This window comes from Aquarana catesbeiana, linkage group LG01 (assembly GCF_042186555.1).
Source record: "Aquarana catesbeiana isolate 2022-GZ linkage group LG01, ASM4218655v1, whole genome shotgun sequence".
Taxonomy (NCBI): Eukaryota; Metazoa; Chordata; class Amphibia; order Anura; family Ranidae; genus Aquarana; species Aquarana catesbeiana.
The window spans coordinates 86,748,264-86,769,458 of NC_133324.1; the positions used below are offsets into that span (position 1 = coordinate 86,748,264).

General features: G+C 41.4%; 2 protein-coding genes across 2 annotated transcripts in view; one reads left to right on the top strand and one right to left on the bottom strand.

The window, feature by feature from the left end:
* NUP155 (nucleoporin 155) overlaps positions 1 to 11,992 on the bottom strand; it is a 91,904-nt gene extending 79,912 nt beyond the window's left edge. The window contains exons 1-5 of the mRNA XM_073621435.1: positions 11,715 to 11,992; positions 9,615 to 9,752; positions 7,546 to 7,642; positions 6,566 to 6,636; positions 6,381 to 6,473 (exon numbers count right to left, since the gene is read on the bottom strand). Coding sequence (XP_073477536.1) covers positions 6,381 to 6,473; positions 6,566 to 6,636; positions 7,546 to 7,642; positions 9,615 to 9,752; positions 11,715 to 11,853 — 538 coding nt within the window. The 5' untranslated portion in view covers positions 11,854 to 11,992. The remainder of the gene's footprint in view (positions 1 to 6,380; positions 6,474 to 6,565; positions 6,637 to 7,545; positions 7,643 to 9,614; positions 9,753 to 11,714) is intronic.
* A 301-nt stretch (positions 11,993 to 12,293) lies between these two features.
* Positions 12,294 to 21,195, top strand: part of WDR70 (WD repeat domain 70) — a 455,634-nt gene continuing 446,732 nt past the window's right edge. The window contains exons 1-3 of the mRNA XM_073621458.1: positions 12,294 to 12,371; positions 16,519 to 16,581; positions 19,369 to 19,452. Coding sequence (XP_073477559.1) covers positions 16,527 to 16,581; positions 19,369 to 19,452 — 139 coding nt within the window. The 5' untranslated portion in view covers positions 12,294 to 12,371; positions 16,519 to 16,526. The remainder of the gene's footprint in view (positions 12,372 to 16,518; positions 16,582 to 19,368; positions 19,453 to 21,195) is intronic.

The following is a 21,195-nucleotide window of genomic DNA, read 5'->3' on the forward strand; positions in this document are numbered from 1 at the left end:
GTTCCTAACGGTAAGTTACTACTCGTTTTTTAAATAAATGTTATTGGATTACTACACTATGGAGCCCCCCTTCTTTATTGCATGTAAACTGCATTAGATAAGCCTGGATATTTACCCTCTTATCGGTGTTGTGGATATTTTTGGGAATTGATCGATCATTGAGGATCCATCTTTCTATCATACAAGGGCTTGATCTGACCTGTAGGGGCCGTCCTATGAGGTGAGAGGCTGGGGAAAATGAGTGGCGCACAGCGGATGGTGGAATCACTTGGATGAAGTGCATTTCTCTGCTGTTTGCACATGCACTTTTCTTTCATGAACTGTCCACCTTCTTCTTTAATTGGACACTATTATCACTTTGGAGCATTCTTTGCACTTTACCTTTGAAAAAGTTTTTCATTTTAAAAAATATTATTGCAATGTGATTGTTATTTCTTGCACATGTTGATGAAGCTGTTTTTGATTATTGCACTTTATTATTAATTTACTGTAGTCTAGCTCTGTCATTAAGTTGCTTCCCCGAAGCTTGTTCGACTCATTATTAGATTTATTGATTGAACACTACATTAATATTTTGTTTGCTTATTTGTTGGGTTGGTGCCATATTACCTTTTACTTTAATTCCTTCACAGTTTCCTTTGAATTAATAGACTACAAGTACAATCATCCACTGCAGTTGACAGCTTGTAGTTCTCAATGGAAAAACAACAAGAAAGGCGCCTCTTAGTAAACTGTATATTTAATGGTGTATAAGCATTAAAAACACTCACATTAAAAACTTAGATAGTCCGGCATGGGGAGCTCAGTATAGGCATACAGGATTGCGTCCTCCTCTGTCCACAGTCTTATTCCTCTATTGCTGACGGCTGGTCCGTGTGGCAGAAGCTTCCGGTATCAGTGATTGTCCAGAACGAGGCTTGGGCACCGCCGAGTAGTCAATTGGGAGGCTGGGACGCTGGAACGCACATCCAAAGTATGTGCTGTACTGCCGTAAGGCGACGCGTTTCAGAGCATGCGCACTCGAGCGCGCTCCTTTCTCAAGCTAGGGAGAATACAAAAGACTGCAGCCTATTTAAGTGCTCTAATGGCACCGCCACCTAATGGATATAGTTGTAATTGCATAAGGAATACAGGTAATTATACAAAAAAAGGGGCACAGGTAATATACAAAAAAGGGCCAAACGGAATGATCTATATGTTTATATTAAAGATTAGGTATTCGTATTGTATGCCTACTGATTATTGGTTATAAAAGATTAATATGTATGTAATGATTTAGATATTGTTATGCTTACTACCACCGCTTATGGCAAATATAGAATGGATTAAATGAATGAATTTAAATAAATACATCTGTTTAAATAAACTATAGTGATTGGTCGGCTGGTGAGCTATATATTTATATAATTACCTAAATGGACTAGTAACATATAAGAATAAATAGTCTTCTTATGGGCACATTATGCATGATGGCACTATCTAATAAAAAATAAAGAATATAATGAAAAATAAATAAAAAATTATTATGAAAAATAAAGGATAAAATTAAAAATTGAATTGAAATATAAATTATAATTGGAACATATATATGTACTGAAAGATATATATGTATATATATTTTAAAATGTTTTAAAATAGTACTTTCCGTTAAAATGAACCTCAACTGCTAATGGAAGGGCATATTAAATATATTACGAGGGTATGGCAGAATTCTTATTTCATGGATATATGTTGATCAAATATTCACTCTGGGCCAGTATTATTATAAAATGGTGGATATCTCTAATTCTTCGTTAATTCCACCAGGATTTAGGGCGTCCAAAGAATAAATCCAGAAGGTTTCTCTTTCACATAATCTGTAAAATCTTTCAGCTATGGGTAGATTTTTTGGCATTTGTTCAATAACCCATACCTCGAGACCTTCAGTGGATTTAGCATGGTGTTCACAGAAATGACGGGGGACACTGTGTTTGTCCCTCCCACCTTCTATTTTTCTTCTGTGTTCCCCAAATCTTTGCCTAAGTGGGCGTATCGTGCGCCCCACATAGATAAGATTGCATGGGCAACTCAGGCCATAAACTACAAACTCCGAACCACAATTGTAGAAATTGTCAAGTACGTAGGTTTTTCCTTTGGTCGTAAATTGTTTTTTTCCATGCTTGACAAAAATACACGTTTTGCACATGGCTTTTCTACATTGGAACATGCCCTTGAGAGGAATCATATGGGCCTGTGCTGGTGCAATTTCTTTAATGAGCTTTAATTTGCTGGGTGCTATTTTGTTTTTTATATTAGGGGCTTTTTTATAAGTGATTTTAGGGTAATTGGGTAGAACTGGTTTGAGATATGGATCCTCAAGAAGGATGGGCCAATGTTTTCTAAATATTGCTTCCATTTTCGAGAATTTTGTATGAAACCTAGTGATAAAACGTCCTGATGAATTGGATGTGTTTTCATTTTGATGTTGGGTAACAGGTATAGGTTGCAAATAATATTTTTGTGCTTGGTCAACCAATGACTCTGGATACCCTTTGTCTTTAAGTTTTTTTCTTAGTAGATGACTTTGTTCTATGTGTGTGTTACAACCTATGTGAGAGGAACATTCTGTGTTTCTAGTTGTTTTTGGTTTTACAGCTGAAGCACGTGATGGTAATAGAGAACGGGATCGGGGTGATGAAACAATGGGCTGGTTAAATGGATCTAATTCCATTATGATGGAATGTGTGTAGGTTTTTTCATCCATGTGAATACTTTTTTGTTGGAATAATCTTGGATATCACGCCTAAACTTTCCTATTTTACTGAAAATGAGATCATTTTCCTGTTTTTTGGTGTTATTCTTGAGGATATCTAACCAGGGTGAGGGAACTTTATGTCCTGTATTAATAATCTCTGTGGTTAAATTTTCTACAGTTTTTTTGAGATTTTCAAACTTTTTTTCTCTATGTTTAACTAATATATTCATCCATTTAGTAGTGCAGAATTCTGCCAGGCTGCCCCATTCCAGGGCATCCTCTGGTTCTAGAAATGAACAGTTCTTGAGGATGCGGAGGCCTCGTGGGGAAATTCTGTTTTTCAAATATTGGTTGAGGAAATATTTATCCCACCATTGGGAATTAGTAGAGTGGATAAGACGTTCGAGTTTTTTGAATTTTCCGCATAGATTATAACGTGTCTTTTTGTCTAGAACAACATCTAGACTAAAAATAGACAGTGGTAATAAATTATATAATGAATCTAAAACACTATATTTGTGCGACTCTATATCTGTAATAAAATCCATAACAATATGCTCAGTGTGGTGTTGCTATTAAATAATATGTGCGGTTTTACTGGTCTAAAAAAATATATTAAGGTACGTAATCTAGCAATGGGATTATGGGAATACAGATACATTTGGCAAAATAATCCCTTTCTCAGGCATCTCATTTTTTATGGTCGTTACATAGACGACATTATTATTATTTGGGATGGTCCAGTTGATGTTGTTAACAAGTTTGTGGCCCACTGCAATAATAATCCACATGGCCTGAGTTTCACTCATGTCATGGACAAAGAGAAATTAGCTTTCCTCGACCTTGACCTTTTTCATGTTGGCAATGAGATACACGCAAGGAACTTCTTCAAACCTACGGCAGGAAAATCCTTGCTACATTACAAAAGTTGCCACTATGAAAAATGGAAAAACAATATCCCTAAAGGGCAATTTTGCCGACTACGGAGGAACTGTACACAAACGTCTGACTATATAGAACAAAGCCATCTACTAAGAAAAAAACTTAAAGACAAAGGGTATCCAGAGTCATTGGTTGACCAAGCACAAAAATATTATTTGCAACCTATACCTGTTACCCAACATCAAAATGAAAACACATCCAATTCATCAGGACGTTTTATCACTAGGTTTCATACAAAATTCTCGAAAATGGAAGCAATATTTAGAAAACATTGGCCCATCCTTCTTGAGGATCCATATCTCAAACCAGTTCTACCCAATTACCCTAAAATCACTTATAAAAAAGCCCCTAATATAAAAAACAAAATAGCACCCAGCAAATTAAAGCTCATTAAAGAAATTGCACCAGCACAGGCCCATATGATTCCTCTCAAGGGCATGTTCCAATGTAGAAAAGCCATGTGCAAAACGTGTATTTTTGTCAAGCATGGAAAAAAACAATTTACGACCAAAGGAAAAACCTACGTACTTGACAATTTCTACAATTGTGGTTCGGAGTTTGTAGTTTATGGCCTGAGTTGCCCATGCAATCTTATCTATGTGGGGCGCACGATACGCCCACTTAGGCAAAGATTTGGGGAACACAGAAGAAAAATAGAAGGTGGGAGGGACAAACACAGTGTCCCCCGTCATTTCTGTGAACACCATGCTAAATCCACTGAAGGTCTCGAGGTATGGGTTATTGAACAAATGCCAAAAAATCTACCCATAGCTGAAAGATTTTACAGATTATGTGAAAGAGAAACCTTCTGGATTTATTCTTTGGACGCCCTAAATCCTGGTGGAATTAACGAAGAATTAGAGATATCCACCATTTTATAATAATACTGGCCCAGAGTGAATATTTGATCAACATATATCCATGAAATAAGAATTCTGCCATACCCTCGTAATATATTTAATATGCCCTTCCATTAGCAGTTGAGGTTCATTTTAACGGAAAGTACTATTTTAAAACATTTTAAAATATATATACATATATATCTTTCAGTACATATATATGTTCCAATTATAATTTATATTTCAATTCAATTTTTAATTTTATCCTTTATTTTTCATAATAATTTTTTATTTATTTTTCATTATATTCTTTATTTTTTATTAGATAGTGCCATCATGCATAATGTGCCCATAAGAAGACTATTTATTCTTATATGTTACTAGTCCATTTAGGTAATTATATAAATATATAGCTCACCAGCCGACCAATCACTATAGTTTATTTAAACAGATGTATTTATTTAAATTCATTCATTTAATCCATTCTATATTTGCCATAAGCGGTGGTAGTAAGCATAACAATATCTAAATCATTACATACATATTAATCTTTTATAACCAATAATCAGTAGGCATACAATACGAATACCTAATCTTTAATATAAACATATAGATCATTCCGTTTGGCCCTTTTTTGTATATTACCTGTGCCCCTTTTTTTGTATAATTACCTGTATTCCTTATGCAATTACAACTATATCCATTAGGTGGCGGTGTCATTAGAGCACTTAAATAGGCTGCAGTCTTTTGTATTCTCCCTAGCTTGAGAAAGGAGCGCGCTCGAGTGCGCATGCTCTGAAACGCGTCGCCTTACGGCAGTACAGCACATACTTTGGATGTGCGTTCCAGCGTCCCAGCCTCCCAATTGACTACTCGGCGGTGCCCAAGCCTCGTTCTGGACAATCACTGATACCGGAAGCTTCTGCCACACGGACCAGCCGTCAGCCATAGAGGAATAAGACTGTGGACAGAGGAGGACGCAATCCTGTATGCCTATACTGAGCTCCCCATGCCGGACTATCTAAGTTTTTAATGCTTATACACCATTAAATATACAGTTTACTAAGAGGCGCCTTTCTTGTTGTTTTTCCTTTGCATACTTGGAGCGGCTTCACCTCCCATCAAAAGGCTGCCCTATCTATAGACTGTTTGCATCTCACAAAGAGCGCATTGCTCAAAAGGACATTTTTATAGCAACAATTGTATATAACACGAACCATGTAACCTGCGCTATTTGTTTGTTTATTTGTAGTTCTCAATGAACTATGAGAGCCTTGGCGAGCGCTCTCGTAGTTTATTGATCTTCCTGCTCTCAAATAACTGCTTGTCCGTACAGGAAGACAGCTGTCCTGAAAGTCTGCAGGAGCCTGACACTGCACCTGCTGATCGTGCAGGTGCAATGCTCTGCAGGCTCTGAAGAGAAAAAAATTCCCATTTTTGTTTTTACCTAGAAAAAAAATTATAATAATAAAAAAAAATGTATGCTTTTTTTTCAAAAGGTGAAGAACTTATCCTTAAATATGTGATTCTTATGGTTACGGAGATTAGATATATATTCTATTATACAATGAAAAGCTATAACAGACTATATATTTTTTCAGGTAAATATCCTAGTTAGTTAACATTTCAGTGCGCAAGGTTGATATGTTTCTACACGCACGTGTAGAAAGAAAAAAAAAAAAAAGTATATAGAAATCTGTCTGCGGAGATATTAAAAATGTAACTATCACACACAGCATGTGTGTGTAATGTAACATAAATTATATATATATATATATATATATATATATATATATATATATATATACATACATATATACACACACACACACATTTTTTTTTATTATTATTATTAAATACTTTACCTGCTTGCAAACTGGCAAAACTCAAACCCAGGATAACTATGTCAACAGGTGTGGCAACAACCAGCAGATAACGAATGTGAGGCTGGAAAATGCCTGATGACAAAAACAAAAAGAAGAAATGCAGTAAATGGTTGTTACTGATCAGCACAGTGTTTTGAGGAAAGCAGTTTGTAGGCATCACTTACCATCTTTAGGTCTCACGAGGCCAACAGCCAGGATAGTTTCACTGAGTCCATCAAAGTAAGCCACATCCCCACTAAGGAATAACAGGACAGTAATATGTTACAAGTTTAAGAAAACCACAGATACTGCAATGTTTTAGTTGTTTATTTGCCACTATGGGCTCAATTTACTAAGCGATATCGCATGCGATAAATTTTAATTTTTTTGTGTTTATTTTTTTGGAAATATCCATTGAGATAATAATAATAATAAAAAAAAAAGTCAATTCATCAAAGTAAAATATTGAATATGAGATAAATGCCACAAAAAAAGAAAAAAAAAAAAGGGAGGAGATAAATCATTAAAGTCAAGTCACTATAAAAAACACATTACTTATTTATCTCATGGTACAGGCAGTCGATATTTTACGAAACTCTGATTTTAACAAATTTTGAGGCATATTCCTACCTTTTCTTATTCTGATTGAATAGCTGTTTGTTTGGTGTGGTTTTATAATTATCAATCAGCTGCAGCACCTACAGGGCTCTAATGAGGAAGGTGACAGGTTCTGTATCCCTTTAGATGGGATTTACCTTTGGGAGTAGCTCCCCAAAAGTGAAATTTTTGTTGCAGGGGATGCCCAAAATCTGATTTGAATCTTAGCGCAGACTACTAGGAAAATCAGGAAGCCAATCACACAAGCAGGAATTGACATTTCTGGGAGGCGTTCTGTGTACAGAATGCCTCCAGGTAGCCATATTGCATTTTACAGAGAATTACAGTACTGTAGATTGAAAAGGAAAGGTAATGGTTAATAACATTCAAATAAAATATGACTTGTGTCATAATTGGATATGTTATATTATTTTTTTATTTGCTCATTTTTTTCCCCACGAAAGTGGAGTTACTCTTTGCAACAAATAATCTCAAAACATAATAAATTGATTTTCAGATTTTACACGAGGGGTTTAATAATGGATAAAAAAAAAAGAGACACACATACCCATCCTCGTAATTCCACATGAAGATATCGCTGTCGATGGTGAGCCAAGCCCTGCTGATTTCCGGAAACACTCCCATCATACAGTTACATTGCATGTCTTAAGTGATAATGTAAGGAAGAATTTTATGTGATCAACAATAAAAATGCAAGGAATAAGCTGGCAGAACGTACACCAAGACAAGAAGGTGGGTCTCCCCGGCAGGGACACAGTCAGAAATTAAAGTGGAGCTCCACCAAAAAGTGCAGTAGGGAACCAGCTGTGAAGATGCAAGGCTTCACTGCTGGTTTCTCTTACAAAGAATGGCAGTGACAGCACCCGAGATGATTAAAAAAAAAAAAAAGTATATATATATATATATATATATATATATATATATATATATATATATATATATATATATATATATATATATATATATATATATATATATATATCCTGGGTCAGAAGCTACACTATTTTTAAGCTGCTGACTTTTCATTTATTTTGGGGTGGGGAGGACTGCAGCTCCTCTTTAAAACTCAACAGAAGCTCTAACTCTTTGTCACTTTATAAAAAAAAAAAAAAAACAAAATAATTTTTAACTTCAGATACACTTTATTATAATTGGCAATCTCGCAGCACCAGGCCGTTTTTTTGAATCAACTTTTGTTGAAAGGCCTGCATGAGAAATTGTTAAACAGCTTCTGCATTCAACTAAATGACGGCACTGCTCGGGTATTCTGACAGCCAAGAGTACCACCTGTCAGAATACAATAGCTGGCATTGCAGATTCATCCATCCACACTGTTTAGCATGGATGAGGGAATCAAGTAATTTGTCTGATTCCACTTGCAGGGTGGAACAAGAGAAATTGTAATGTGTATGGCCAGCAGAAAACGGTAGTGATCCCAAAAATATATAGCATTTTGCCAATCCTTAGATGCGGCGTCTGCATTAGTTTTCTTATAGGTACCCCCCCAATATTTTACCTGGTGATCTGTCCAGTAACACACCTCCGGTCTTAGTGGGGGGGATTTACTAAAACTGGTGCAGCTCTACATAGTATCCAATACACTTCTCACTTTTATTGACAAAGCTTAAAGTGGATGTAAACCCGATTTTTATATATATATATATATATATCATATTGTAGAGTATAAGATTTCCTATCATTTGAGCCCAGTTAATCCATCTCTGAGCAATCCTCTTTTATTGTTCAGCGAGACAATTCTTGACAAACTGAGAAAAACTTTGTCAAATCCTCCCCCCTTGCTGTGAGTGACAGGTGATTTACATATACTGCCTGTCTCTTAGGCTAGTGCACGAGATTTTTAAATTTCTTCCCCCACTCCTTTCTTCAGCAGCTCTGCAAGGATTGGCTGTTCCACACCTCAGCATGATTTGACATGCTGAAGTCATGTGGTTACTTTCCTGTCTTTTCACTGGATGTTAGAGATCATAGCAGAAGTTCAGTGTAAGAAATACACAGGAGAAAATGCATATTGACAAGGGGAGTGTAGAGGTGGGCGGGGAGTCTACTGACATCACGACTCCACCCACCGAGCTCCAGACAACAGACCCGCCCACAGAATATGCAGTTTTTCGGGTCTCATAACAGACAGAGGGGAGACATTTGACAGGTAAAGATACATGCAGGAGGAATGTATATCCTTATAGATAACTCCTATGGCAGTAGTTTAGAAAGGATGACATTGGGTTTACATCCACTTTAACTGAACAAGCTGATTGGTTACTATGCACAGCTGCACCAGATTCTGTGTACCAGTTTTAGTAAGTTTGCATTCTGGATGAAGTAGTAAAGCAGGCACCTTTGGCAAGCAGCATTGTCAGAAAAAAAAAAAGCCTCAGTACATTTTTGTTTTTGGGGTTTATTTTTCGACAGCAACCAATCAGAGCTAAACTTTCAGGGCAAGTCTGATGCTGATTGGTGGCCAAGAAGAAGCAACTCCAGTTCATATTAGAAACAAAAACATTGATACATAAGGCCTTCAGCACACTCAGTACAGGCATCAGATCCTTTCTATGACAAGCTTGGGATTAAAAAAAAAAAAAAAGACTTTCAGGATACGTCCAAACTGTTCAACCAACTCCGGGGGAAGGGGCACTCTGCGGATTGCGCTGAGCTCAGGGAGGCTGGGGATGGATAGCAGGCCGGGTCCCTGTAGAGGATAGTCCATTTCTGATATGCCCGACACTGTGGGACAATCTGCAAAAATGAAAATCCACAATCCGTTCACATCAAATTATACTATTAGCATGTAGTAGTGTCATCCCCCCAATCTCTACTGCCACCGACATCTTGTTCTTCCGCGTCACACTCCTTCCATCTCTCTACCGCCCCTTCCATTCTACCCTTCCTCTCTCTACCGCCCCTTCCATTCTACCCTTCCTCTCTCTACCGCCCCTTCCATTCTACCCTTCCTCTCTCTACCGCCCCTGCCATTCTACCCTTCCTCTCTCTACCGCCCCTTCCATTCTACCCTTCCTCTCTCTACCGCCCCTTCCATTCTACCCTTCCTCTCTCTACCGCCCCTGCCATTCTACCCTTCCTCTCTCTACCGCCCCTTCCATTCTACCCTTCCTCTCTCTACCGCCCCTGCCATTCTACCCTTCCTCTCTCTACCGCCCCTTCCATTCTACCCTTCCTCTCTCTACCGCCCCTTCCATTCTACCCTTCCTCTCTCTACTGCCCCTTCCATTCTACCCTTCCTCTCTCTACCGCCCCTGCCATTCTACCCTTCCTCTCTCTACCGCCCCTTCCATTCTACCCTTCCTCTCTCTACCGCCCCTGCCATTCTACCCTTCCTCTCTCTACCGCCCCTTCCATTCTACCCTTCCTCTCTCTACCGCCCCTTCCATTCTACCCTTCCTCTCTCTACCGCCCCTTCCATTCTACCCTTCCTCTCTCTACCGCCCCTTCCATTCTACCCTTCCTCTCTCTACCGCCCCTTCCATTCTACCCTTCCTCTCTCTACCGCCCCTTCCATTCTACCCTTCCTCTCTCTACCGCCCCTTCCATTCTACCCTTCCTCTCTCTACCGCCCCTTCCATTCTACCCTTCCTCTCTCTACCGCCCCTTCCATTCTACCCTTCCTCTCTCTACTGCCCCTGCCATTCTACCCTTCCTCTCTCTACTGCCCCTTCCATTCTACCCTTCCTCTCTCCACTGCCCCTGCCATTCTACCCTTCCTCTCTCCACTGCCCCTGCCATTCTACCCTTCCTCTCTACTGCCCCTGCCATTCTACCCTTCCTCTCTCTACTGTCCCTGTCGCCATGCCCCTCCCCCTCTCTACTATCCCTGTCGCCATGCCCCTCCCCCTCTCTACTATCCCTGTCGCCATGCCCCTCCCCCTCTCTACTATCCCTGTCGCCATGCCCCTCCCCCTCTCTACTATCCCTGTCGCCATGCCCCTCCCCCTCGCTACTGTCCCTGTCGCCATGCCCCTCCCCCTCGCTACTGTCCCTGTCGCCATGCCCCTCCCCCTCGTTACAGTCCCTGTCGCCATGCCCCTCCCCCTCGTTACAGTCCCTGTCGCCATGCCCCTCCCCCTCGTTACAGTCCCTGTCGCCATGCCCCTCCCCCTCGTTACAGTCCCTGTCGCCATGCCCCTCCCCCTCGTTACAGTCCCTGTCGCCATGCCCCTCCCCCTCTACTGTCCCTGTCACCTGGCCCCTCCCCCCTCAGTCACCTGGCCCATCCCTCTGTCACGCTGCCCCTCCTCCTCAGTTCTGTCCATGTCTCCTTGCCCCTCCTGCTCTCTACCGTCCCCCCCCCTCTACTGTCTCAGTCAACTTGCCCCTCCTATCTCAATTACCTTGCCACCTGTCCGGGTTTTAAATCATGTGTCCGGGTTTCACCAGACAGGAATGTGGCTCTGAACAGGGTTTGACAGGATAATCCTATAGCGTTCCTATAGCGTACACTAAAACAAAATTTAGCGTGCGCCGCTAAAGTGTTCAGGTTTGGCTTAAAGAAAAAGTGACAACCCTAACCTTGCCCTTCCCCCTCTTTACTGTCTCAGTCACCTTGCTCCTCCCCCTATGACTCTCTTATTACCCCCCTCCCCCTATACTTCCCCTGTCACACTGCCCCCCTCCCCCTATACTTCCCCTGTCACACTGCCCCCCTCCCCCTATACTTCCCCTGTCACACTGCCCCCCTCTTACTATGGACGGGCACGTTGAGTAGATCGGACAGGTCGGGGTAGGCTCTGTCCTCCTGTAGCAGGCGATCTATGATCCTCCCGGCCCCCTCCAGAGTCTCCTGCATGGCGGCGGCCGGGGCGCCGGGGGCTCCGCTGGGCATGGTGCTGGGCGGAGGAGCCGGACGGTGTCTATTGATTTCAAAACAGCACGAGACCCGCGCAAAGCACACACAGGGGGAAGCGCTGCGCCCTCTGATGACGTCACTGTGCAGCGCCCGGCATGTGGGAAAGGGCGGGCAAACGTCAGCCTATCAGTACGAACTGTTCTCAAAGAGTCCCCGCTGTCGCGTCCACTGACGTGAGAGATCAAGAGGGCTAAATCGGCCATATTGGGTGAGGGCAAAATATTAACGCCTCGCTATAGGTGAATGTAGCCAGCCACGTAAGTGATAGTGGCATTGTGAGTAGTTCAGGAGCAGGCTAGGAGAATTAAACAAGTGTGTTTGTACAATAATTTGAAGGGTAGGGATCAGAATGAAAGGTACTGGCGGGGATTGTCCCTTGTCAGCAGCCGTACTTGGAGCAGGAAGTGAGTACAGGGGGCGGGGACTGGAGTGTAAAGGGGGTGGGGACTGGGGAGTGTTGGATGCTGGAGAGTGGATCTGGTACACAGCAACAGGTATGGGGGATCATCCTATGATTTGAGTGATAGGGTACAGCACAGCCAATCAGATGTCCGCACCTCTGTCCCCTCCTGAGCTCCTCTCTTCTTCCTGGCTGGAACCCCCTGAGGTCAGGAGAAGTTGCTCCTGGGAATGGAGTCCTCATTGCTGGCTGGAATGGGGGGCAGTGATACATGAATCACAGGAACACATCCCCTTTATAGAAAGACTTCTTTATAAAGTGGGAGTTCCCCCTGGAATTATTCTGTGATCATAGAGCCAAACTAAACCCAGCCATTGACCGCTCTCCCATGATGGTTAAATTCAAAGCATTCCGTGATTGATAACGGTAACAGTTGCTTGTGCTCTCACCTGAACTGTCAATCCATCAAAAATGTCCGGTGTCATAACTGATCACATGTGCAGCACTAAGGATGAGCTCCGGCGTGTTCGCACACTCCACGTGCAGAGCCCGCCAGGAAGTCCGCGCTGCGCTAATCACAGGCAGCGAGACATTGTCCCGATGTGCGGCTGCAGAGATCGGGAAATGTCTCACTGCCTGTGATTAACTCAGCGCCGTGCCGACTTCCTGGCGGCCTCTGCACATGGGCTGTGCGAACACGCCGGAGCTCATCCTTAGTGCTGCACATGTGATCAGTTATGACACCGGACATTTTTTGATGGCTTGACAGTTCAGGTGAGAGCACAAGCAACTGTTACCGTTATCAATCATGGCATGCTTTGAATATAACCATCGTGGGGGAAAATTTTTACACTGTTCTTTAAAAAAAAAAAAAGTGTCACTTTTATTCCTATTACAAGAAATGTAAACATCCCTTGTAATAGAAAAAAGCATGGCAGGACCTCTTAAATATGCGATCTGGGGTCAAAAAGACCTCAGATCTCATATTTACACTAAAATGCAATAAAAAAAAATAAAAAAAATGGCCCTTTAAGAACTATGGGCAGAAGTGACGTTTTGATGTCGCTTTCGCCCTGCAATGATATGGAGACAGATGGGGGCCATCTTCCCCTCACTCGTCTCCATGTCAGGCTAGGGAAAGGATCCAATCGCTACCGCCGGCTCCGGTAAGCGGAGGACACCAGAGCGTGGCGGCGGGGGGGCCCTCTCCCGCCACCTATAAAAGGGATCTCACGGCGAATCCGCTACAGAGACCACTTCTATCTTGAAGCGGACCGCCCACTAAAAAAGAGGATACTGGGGTTATGGCAGCTAGCTGCTGCCATAACAACGATACTCCTCTTCAAAGTACCGGTGTATAACGACGGTGGGCGGTCCAGAAGTGGTTAAAGCCTAGTACATGTGATGAGAAAATTGGACAAAAAAATGATAATTGGTACACAGCTTTGAAAGCCGATCACAATCGTTCATTCAAAAATATCCGGAAGGACATGCACGCAAAAATGTTCTTGTATGATATCAGAACGTATGATTTTTGTGTAATTAGTATTATATTTGTAAGAAAAATGCTCGGAAATGAAAGAATACAGTACAATACAACATTACATCACTTATGAAGTTGTATTGTGACGTATGAGAATAACTTTAGTAACCTCTTGTTTTTCGATATGACACTAAGATGCAAAAAAGGAAAAAAAAAAAGGACGATCATTCGCCCGATGTTATTATCATGTGTATGAGGCTTAATGCATCGCAAGATAAAACGCGCCAGTTAACGTGTTTCAAGGGCCAAAACCTTTTCTTCAGAAAAGAGGGTTCGGCCCTTGAAATGCGTTAGCTGGAAAGTCTCAGTGATGTCAGGGTTGTGGTGATACTCATTTCTACAAGAGCTACCCTGCCACTTGGGCCTGCTCTATATTGCTGTTTTGGCCTTTGGCTATTACAAGTATGCACTGATTACTTTCTCATTTTCCAATAAAAGTTTTATCTGATGATGTACTTGGCCTTTGTGCCCTTTTTGCTTTCCTGTATGTCTGTTTTCAAGATTTCCCAGTCTGAAGAGAGCTGCATTGGTGCAGCTAACCAGTCTATGACCAGAACTGGTACTTGAATGGTCTGTACTACAGTTCTTCTGGTCCTTACGATGTCCGTAGCGCTACAATTTCTTTTGGAAATACATTTGTGTTTGGATACTTCAAAAAATGTCTCTAGTATAACTGTTCTTATTACCAGTGTGCTTCTTTTTTGCTTTCAACAATTAAATGGTTGGTGTCGCAGCTGATCATGTGCAGCATCATGACAAGTGTAGATCAAACAGTGTTGAAAGCTTAAGTGTAGCTAACATTAAAAAACAAAAACCTGTCAAATCAGCACTGGGGACATAACTTATGTGTCCTTTGTGCTGATTTCTCTTCTATTAGTAGAAATCTTCCTCCATCCATGCAACGCCCCCTCCCACTCCCATAATCTTCCGGTGCAGTTAAATTGGTTGTAAAGCCACTGATCCGAATTCCTGCCAAACCCCTCTGTAATAATAAGATATACTACACAGTGTCTGTGTTTTTTTTTTTTTTTTTGAAAATTCGTCAGCTAAATACCTGTTTCCTTTCACGTTGCCGATGTGTAGTCACGTGACCGCCTGCCGCTCTCCTTCCCCGATCTAAGGATTACAGTGGGAGAGGCTGAGATTTCCCTCTGACGTTAACCATGCGGTCACGTGAGTGCACGTCGGCGATGTGAAGAAAGGTATTTAGCTGCCGAGATTTCCAAAAACACAAACACTGTGTAGTATATCTTATTATTACAGAGGTGCTGGCAGGAATTGGAATCACTGACTTTGCTGCCGCACAGAATCGCAGTGGGAGGTGTTTGTTTTTTTTTTTTTTAATCTGCTCAAAGGTAGACCTTTCAATCATCTGCTTTTCCACCATTTATTGATCCTGTTGGCTATTATCTTTGGGTTTGCCATTGTGAAAGAAATGTTTAAACTCTGTATTTACACGTACTACTTTTTTTTTTTTTTTTTAATGCTTTGTGCACTGCAATCAACATCCTTGGCATCATACGAACTCTTCTGCCTTGTACTCCCATTCCTAAGGCCCTGGTAAAAAAAACTAGTCTGCCTATGTATTGCCATAGTTACTCCCATAGTTACCCTAACAGTACTATTTTAATTATAATGTGATACCTAGGTATGTGTATAACAAGCTTTATTGCACCAAGTAAAATCAGAACAGTTTTTGGGAAGGATGTTGAGTATCTTTTTGTGTCTGTTCCCTACTGCAGACACCATCCTCCAGCAATGACCGCTCTGTGCTCCCTGTATCTCCTCAGTCTTCCACTGCCATCTTCTCCTTTTTTGCTTCTGCCAAGTTTTGCCTCTCTTAGCATATTTGGCGACCATCAATGATGCAATGCCTGCACACCTGTGTTGGAGTGATATCGTCTAAGCACCCGTCTCAGTTCCCTGTGTCTTACAGATGTTGGCGTGTACATTGAATTGCACCTGAGCTGCAGGAAAAGTACAGAACAAAACAATTGCTTGACACAAGGGGAAAGGTTTTTGGAAGAAGAGACATGCAGAGTCTCTTGGCCAAAATTTTTTACTTCCTAGCAATTTTTATCTTTAGCCTTGGATCACACATTTGTGGTGTAGTAAAGTAATGCAAGCGCCATACTCCAAGGTAGCCTATTCATTAGACTGTGCTAGAAAATGCACCAACGAAGGTGCATGCTGGTCCAAACATGTTCACCTGCGTTTAGGATTTTCAGCCATCCTGATTGGGTGTGCGGGAGTTCCACTTTAAATAAATGCATTCCTATATTTTATCTGTCTGGATTTCAGAAGTCAAGATCTATACTATACTAGTGCAAGGTATAAGCTTTAAAATAAACAACATAGAAGGATAATATGTGTCATTTAGGCCGTTAAAAATAGGAAATAAATATGAGCTGCATTCCAATGAGCGTTTCTTGTAGTATTTTTAATAATCAGTGAATTGACTGCATACAATAGTGTCTCCAACCCAAAATCGACCTTCCTTGATGCGTTTCACCACTCTTGGCTTGCTCACAAGGATAGGGGAAGAGTGGAGATGGGCTGTGATGGCCGGCACACAGGTTGCCCTTGTGCAGGAGAGGCCAGTTTTGAGTGGAACTATGGATCTATGTGGGTTTCATTTAGCCAGTTGTTGCACATTACTAATTGTTTTCTGCTTTTTTTTTTTTTTTTTTTATTGTAGTTACCATAATGGACGACCGCGAAGATTGCAATGTTGCTGCCACAATGGGCTTCTCTGGGTTCGGTTAGTGTTGTAAATTGTCATCCTAATGTTTTTATTATTATTATTATTGTTATTTATACAGTATTTTTATAGTGCCAACAGTTTGCGCAGAGCTTTACAACATGAGGACAGAAAGTACAGTTACAATACAATTCAATACAGGAGGAATCAGAGGGCCCCGCTCATTAGAGCTTACAATCTAGGAGGGAGGGTCAAGTAATACAAAAGGTAATAACTGTGGGGGGTGAGCTGATGGAGAACATAAAAGTACAGTTAGGTGTGGGTAGGATAGACTTCTCAGAAGATAAAAGCTTTAAGGGATTGCCTAAAAGTGGACCGAGTAGGAGATAGTTGGACAGATTGGGCTAGGGAGTTCCAGAGGATGGGAGAGGCTTGGGAGAATTCCTGGAGGTGAGCATGAGAGGAGGTGACAAGGCAGCTTGAGAGTAGGAGGTCTTAGGAGTAAGGAAGAGAACAATTTGGTATTTGGAGACTAGGTCAGGGATGTAGCTGGGGGCAGAGTTGTGGATGGCTTTGTAAGCTATTATTAGTATTTTGAATTTAACTTGTTGGGTGAGTGGCAGCCAATGGTGGGATTGGCAGAGAGGGGTAGCAGATGCTGAGCGGTTGGTAAGGTGGATGAGCTGAGCCTAGCAGCAGGATTCATGATGGACTGAAGTGGGGGGGGGGGGGCGGTATGCTATGTAAGGTTAAGTCAACGAGGAGGAAGTTGCAGTAGTCGAGGCGGGAGATGACCAGAGAGTAAATTAGAAGTTTTGTGGTGTCATTGGTAAGGAAGGGGCGTATTCTGGAGATGGTGAGGTGGCAAGCTTTGGAAAGTGGATGTGGGGCCGAAAGGAGAGAATATAATATTTACACACTTTTGTGTGTGTTGCATTTTGTATCTGTGGATCATCGGGACCAGATGGCTTGCACCCGAGGGTACTTGGGGAACTCAGTCATGTAATTGCCAGACCATTGTTCCTAATTTTTACTGACAGTCTACTGACTGAAATGGTACCAGCTGATTGGAGAAAAGCCAATGTAGCACCAATATTTAAAAAGGGCCCAAAATACATCCCTGGGAATTACAGACCAGTTAGCCTAACATCAATAGTATGTAAACTCTTGGAGGGGATGATAAGGGACTATATACAAGATTTTAGTAATGAGAACAGTATCATTAGCAGTAATCAGCATGGATTTGTGAAGAATCGTTCTTGGCAAACCAATCTATTAACCTTCTATGAGGAGGTGAGTTGCCATCTAGATAAAGGAAGGCCCGTAGATGTGGTGTATCTGGATTTTGCAAAAGCATTTGACACAGTTCCCCATAAACGTTTACTGTACAAAATAAGGTCCGTTGGCATGGACCATAGGGTGAGTACATGGATTGAAAACTGGCTACAAGGGCGTGTTCAGAGGGTGGTGATAAATGGGGAGTACTCAGAATGGTCAGGGGTGGGTAGTGGTGTCCCCCAGGGTTCTGTCCTGGGACCAATCCTATTTAATTTGTTCATAAACGACCTGGAGGATGGGATAAACAGTTCAATCTCTGTATTTGCAGAGATCTCATCCAGTAAAAAATCACTTTTCACAATATAAAACTCAGACGGATACAGCAGAATTGACTTCCCAAACACTTCCGGCATCAACATAGTGACAGAATTGCAACAATAGGGAATAGGTTTGCTTCAAAGCTAAAAATATATCTTCTTAAATTTCGCATTCCCTAGTCGTCCCCCCCCCCCCCTTTTTTAAAGACTTAAAATATTTTATTAGCATATGTGTGTTTTTTATTTAATTATTTTTTTATTACATCTTTTTAAACCCAGTGACCAAACAGCCGGCAGGGTGTTGTGCATAGCTTCTGAGAAGCGGAAGGTAACGCCCTTGTAATGTGATGCTGAGCCTCCATGATTAATAGAATTGAAATCCAAAAATATAAAAAAAAGTGCTGATGTTGGATGTTCTCTATACAGAGAATGTGGCATGCTGTATGTAACTTGCTTCAACGTCTAATACATGCTGTGTAGATTAAGCAAGTTCAGTACAGGAGAGAAGTCTGCCCAACTGTACAAGACTAAATGTAAGGCTGAAGGCCAGCTTTAAGAACTAGCCGTTCCATTCTAGAAGACCGCAAGTCATTTTAAGATGTTAGCAAACGTTTATACTTTTAGCTGTTTGATGTTCTTTAAGGGCCAGTTCACACCACATGCAGTCCATTGAGTTTTTTTTTCTGCATCAAAAACGCATGGAAAGTAGGTTATATAGTTTTCAGTGGCATAGTTCACAGTTCCAGTATGTTCCAGTTCCAGAAAAAAAAAAAGTAGAACATCTTGCATTTTTCCTGCACTGGACTGTACTGGAACGCTGTAAAATGCATCAAAAACGCACCTAAATGCACCAAAAACGTACTGCAACACACTTGTCCTTATTTAAGTTGAAGAAAAAAGAGGGGGGAAAAAAAGCACTGGACTGCATCAAAATTGCACCAAAAATGCACTGGAACGCATCAAAAACGCACATTCAGAAAAGCACCCGGACTGCGTTTCTATGGTGTTTTTAATATTTCTGGTTAAGAAAAAAAAAAAAAGGGGGGGGGGGACACTGGACTGCATCAAAAACGCACTGGAATGCATCAAAAACGTGCATGCAGAAAAGCACCTGAAACGCATCCGCACTGCGTTTCTATGGTGTGAACTGGCCCTAATAAAACAATGGCATTGCTAAGATACGCACTGGTGGAATGTTCTTTCCTTCTATCTAATATAGGCTTTTTCTGAAGCTTTTATTTTCTCCTCTTAGGAAGGAAAGCTCGAACGTTTGACTTAGAAGCCATGTTTGAACAAACTCGTAGAACTGCTGTGGAGAGAAGTAAAAAAACATTTGGTAAGTTCTGGCTTGTCTCATGTATCTTCATTAGTACCAGTTATTGGCGTTTGGGTACTACAGGCCTATGCTGTAAATCTGTAAATCTAAAGTGGTAACCTGTAAAAGTTTTTTTTAAAAATGTATGTAGTTTGTTGCCGCTGCACGGTTGTTCGTAATTTTAAAGCATGTCGTGTTTGGTGTCCATGTACTCAGCATAAGATCATCTTTTATACCTTACCAAACATTTGGGCAATATAGTGTGTTTCGTGAATTAAAATTCAAAAAAGTGTTGTTTTTTTTTTTTTCCAAAAAAATTGCGTTCGAAAAATTGCTGTGCAAATACTGTGTGAAAAAAAAAAAAAATTGCAACACCCACCTTTTTTTAATCTGTAGGGCCTCTGCTTTAAAAAAATAAGTATTGTTTGGGGGTTCAAATTAATTTTTCTAGCAAAAATAAATAGTTTTCATGCAAACAAAAAGTGTCAGAAAGGGCTTTGTATCAAGTGATTAAAAGAGTGGGTGATGTGTGGCATAAGCTTCTAATGTTGGGCATAAAATGGGGGTCATTTGGGGGGGTTTTGTGCTATCTGGGTATTTCATGGCCTCCGTAGCTATGATAGGTAGTGAGGAGTGAAATCAAAAATGTATGCCCTTAGTCTGAAGGCGGTGCTTGGTTTTCGGTGTCCCATACACGGCTAGACTGCCAAAAAGTCCCACACATGAGGTATCCCCGTACTCGGGAGAAGCGGCAGTATGTATTTTGGGGTATAATTCCACATATACCCATATATCTATTATTTAAATTTTTTATTTTTTTTGTCATTTTTCAGTCACTTATGACAAAAAAACAAACATTCAATGGGGTCAACATGCCTCTCGGCAAACTCCTAGGGGTGTCTGCTTTCCAAAAAGGGGTCATTTTGGGGGGGGGGGGGGTGTTGTACTGCCTTGCCATTTTAGCACCTCAAGAAATGGGATATGCAGTCATAAACTAAAAGCTGCATGAATTCCAGTAGATGCACCCTAGTTTATAGACGCTATAAGTTTTGCGCAAACCAATAAATATGCGCTTATTGCAATATTTATTATTTATCTATTTATTTTTTTAAGACGTGGTGGAATACATTTTGACCTAAATGGATGACTAACTTGGAGTTTATTGGATTTTTCTTTTATAACAGAAAGTATAAAATGAAAATCCCAGAGGTGATCAAATACCACCAAAAATAAGCTCTATTTGTGGGAAAAAAGGACGCAAATTTAATTTGTGCACAGCATTGCATGACCGCACAATTACGAGTTAAAGCAGCGCAGTGCCAAATGGTAAAAAGTGCTCTGGTCATTAACCACTTCCGGACCGACAACCGAACATATACGTCGGCAGGGCGGCCCGGCCGTGCAAACTGATGTGCCTGTGCATTGGATACAGTGGGTGCGTGCCCGCCTGCGGGTCCGGCGAACTCTTTGTCCGTCGGCCACCCGCGATTGCGGTGAAGAGAGGCAGATCCCCGTTCTGACAGGGGAGGAGAGAGAGATCAGCTGTTGCTAGTGATCAGGAACAGCGATCTCTCTCTATGCCCAGTCAGTCCACTCCTCCTAACAGTTAGAAACACCTCCCTACGGATCACTTAACCCTTTGACCACCCCTAGTGTAAACCCCTTCCCTGCCAGTGCCATTTATACAGTGATCAGTGCATTTTTATAGCATCGATCGCTGTATTGGTGTCACTGGTCACCAAAATATCACTTGGGGTCAGATTT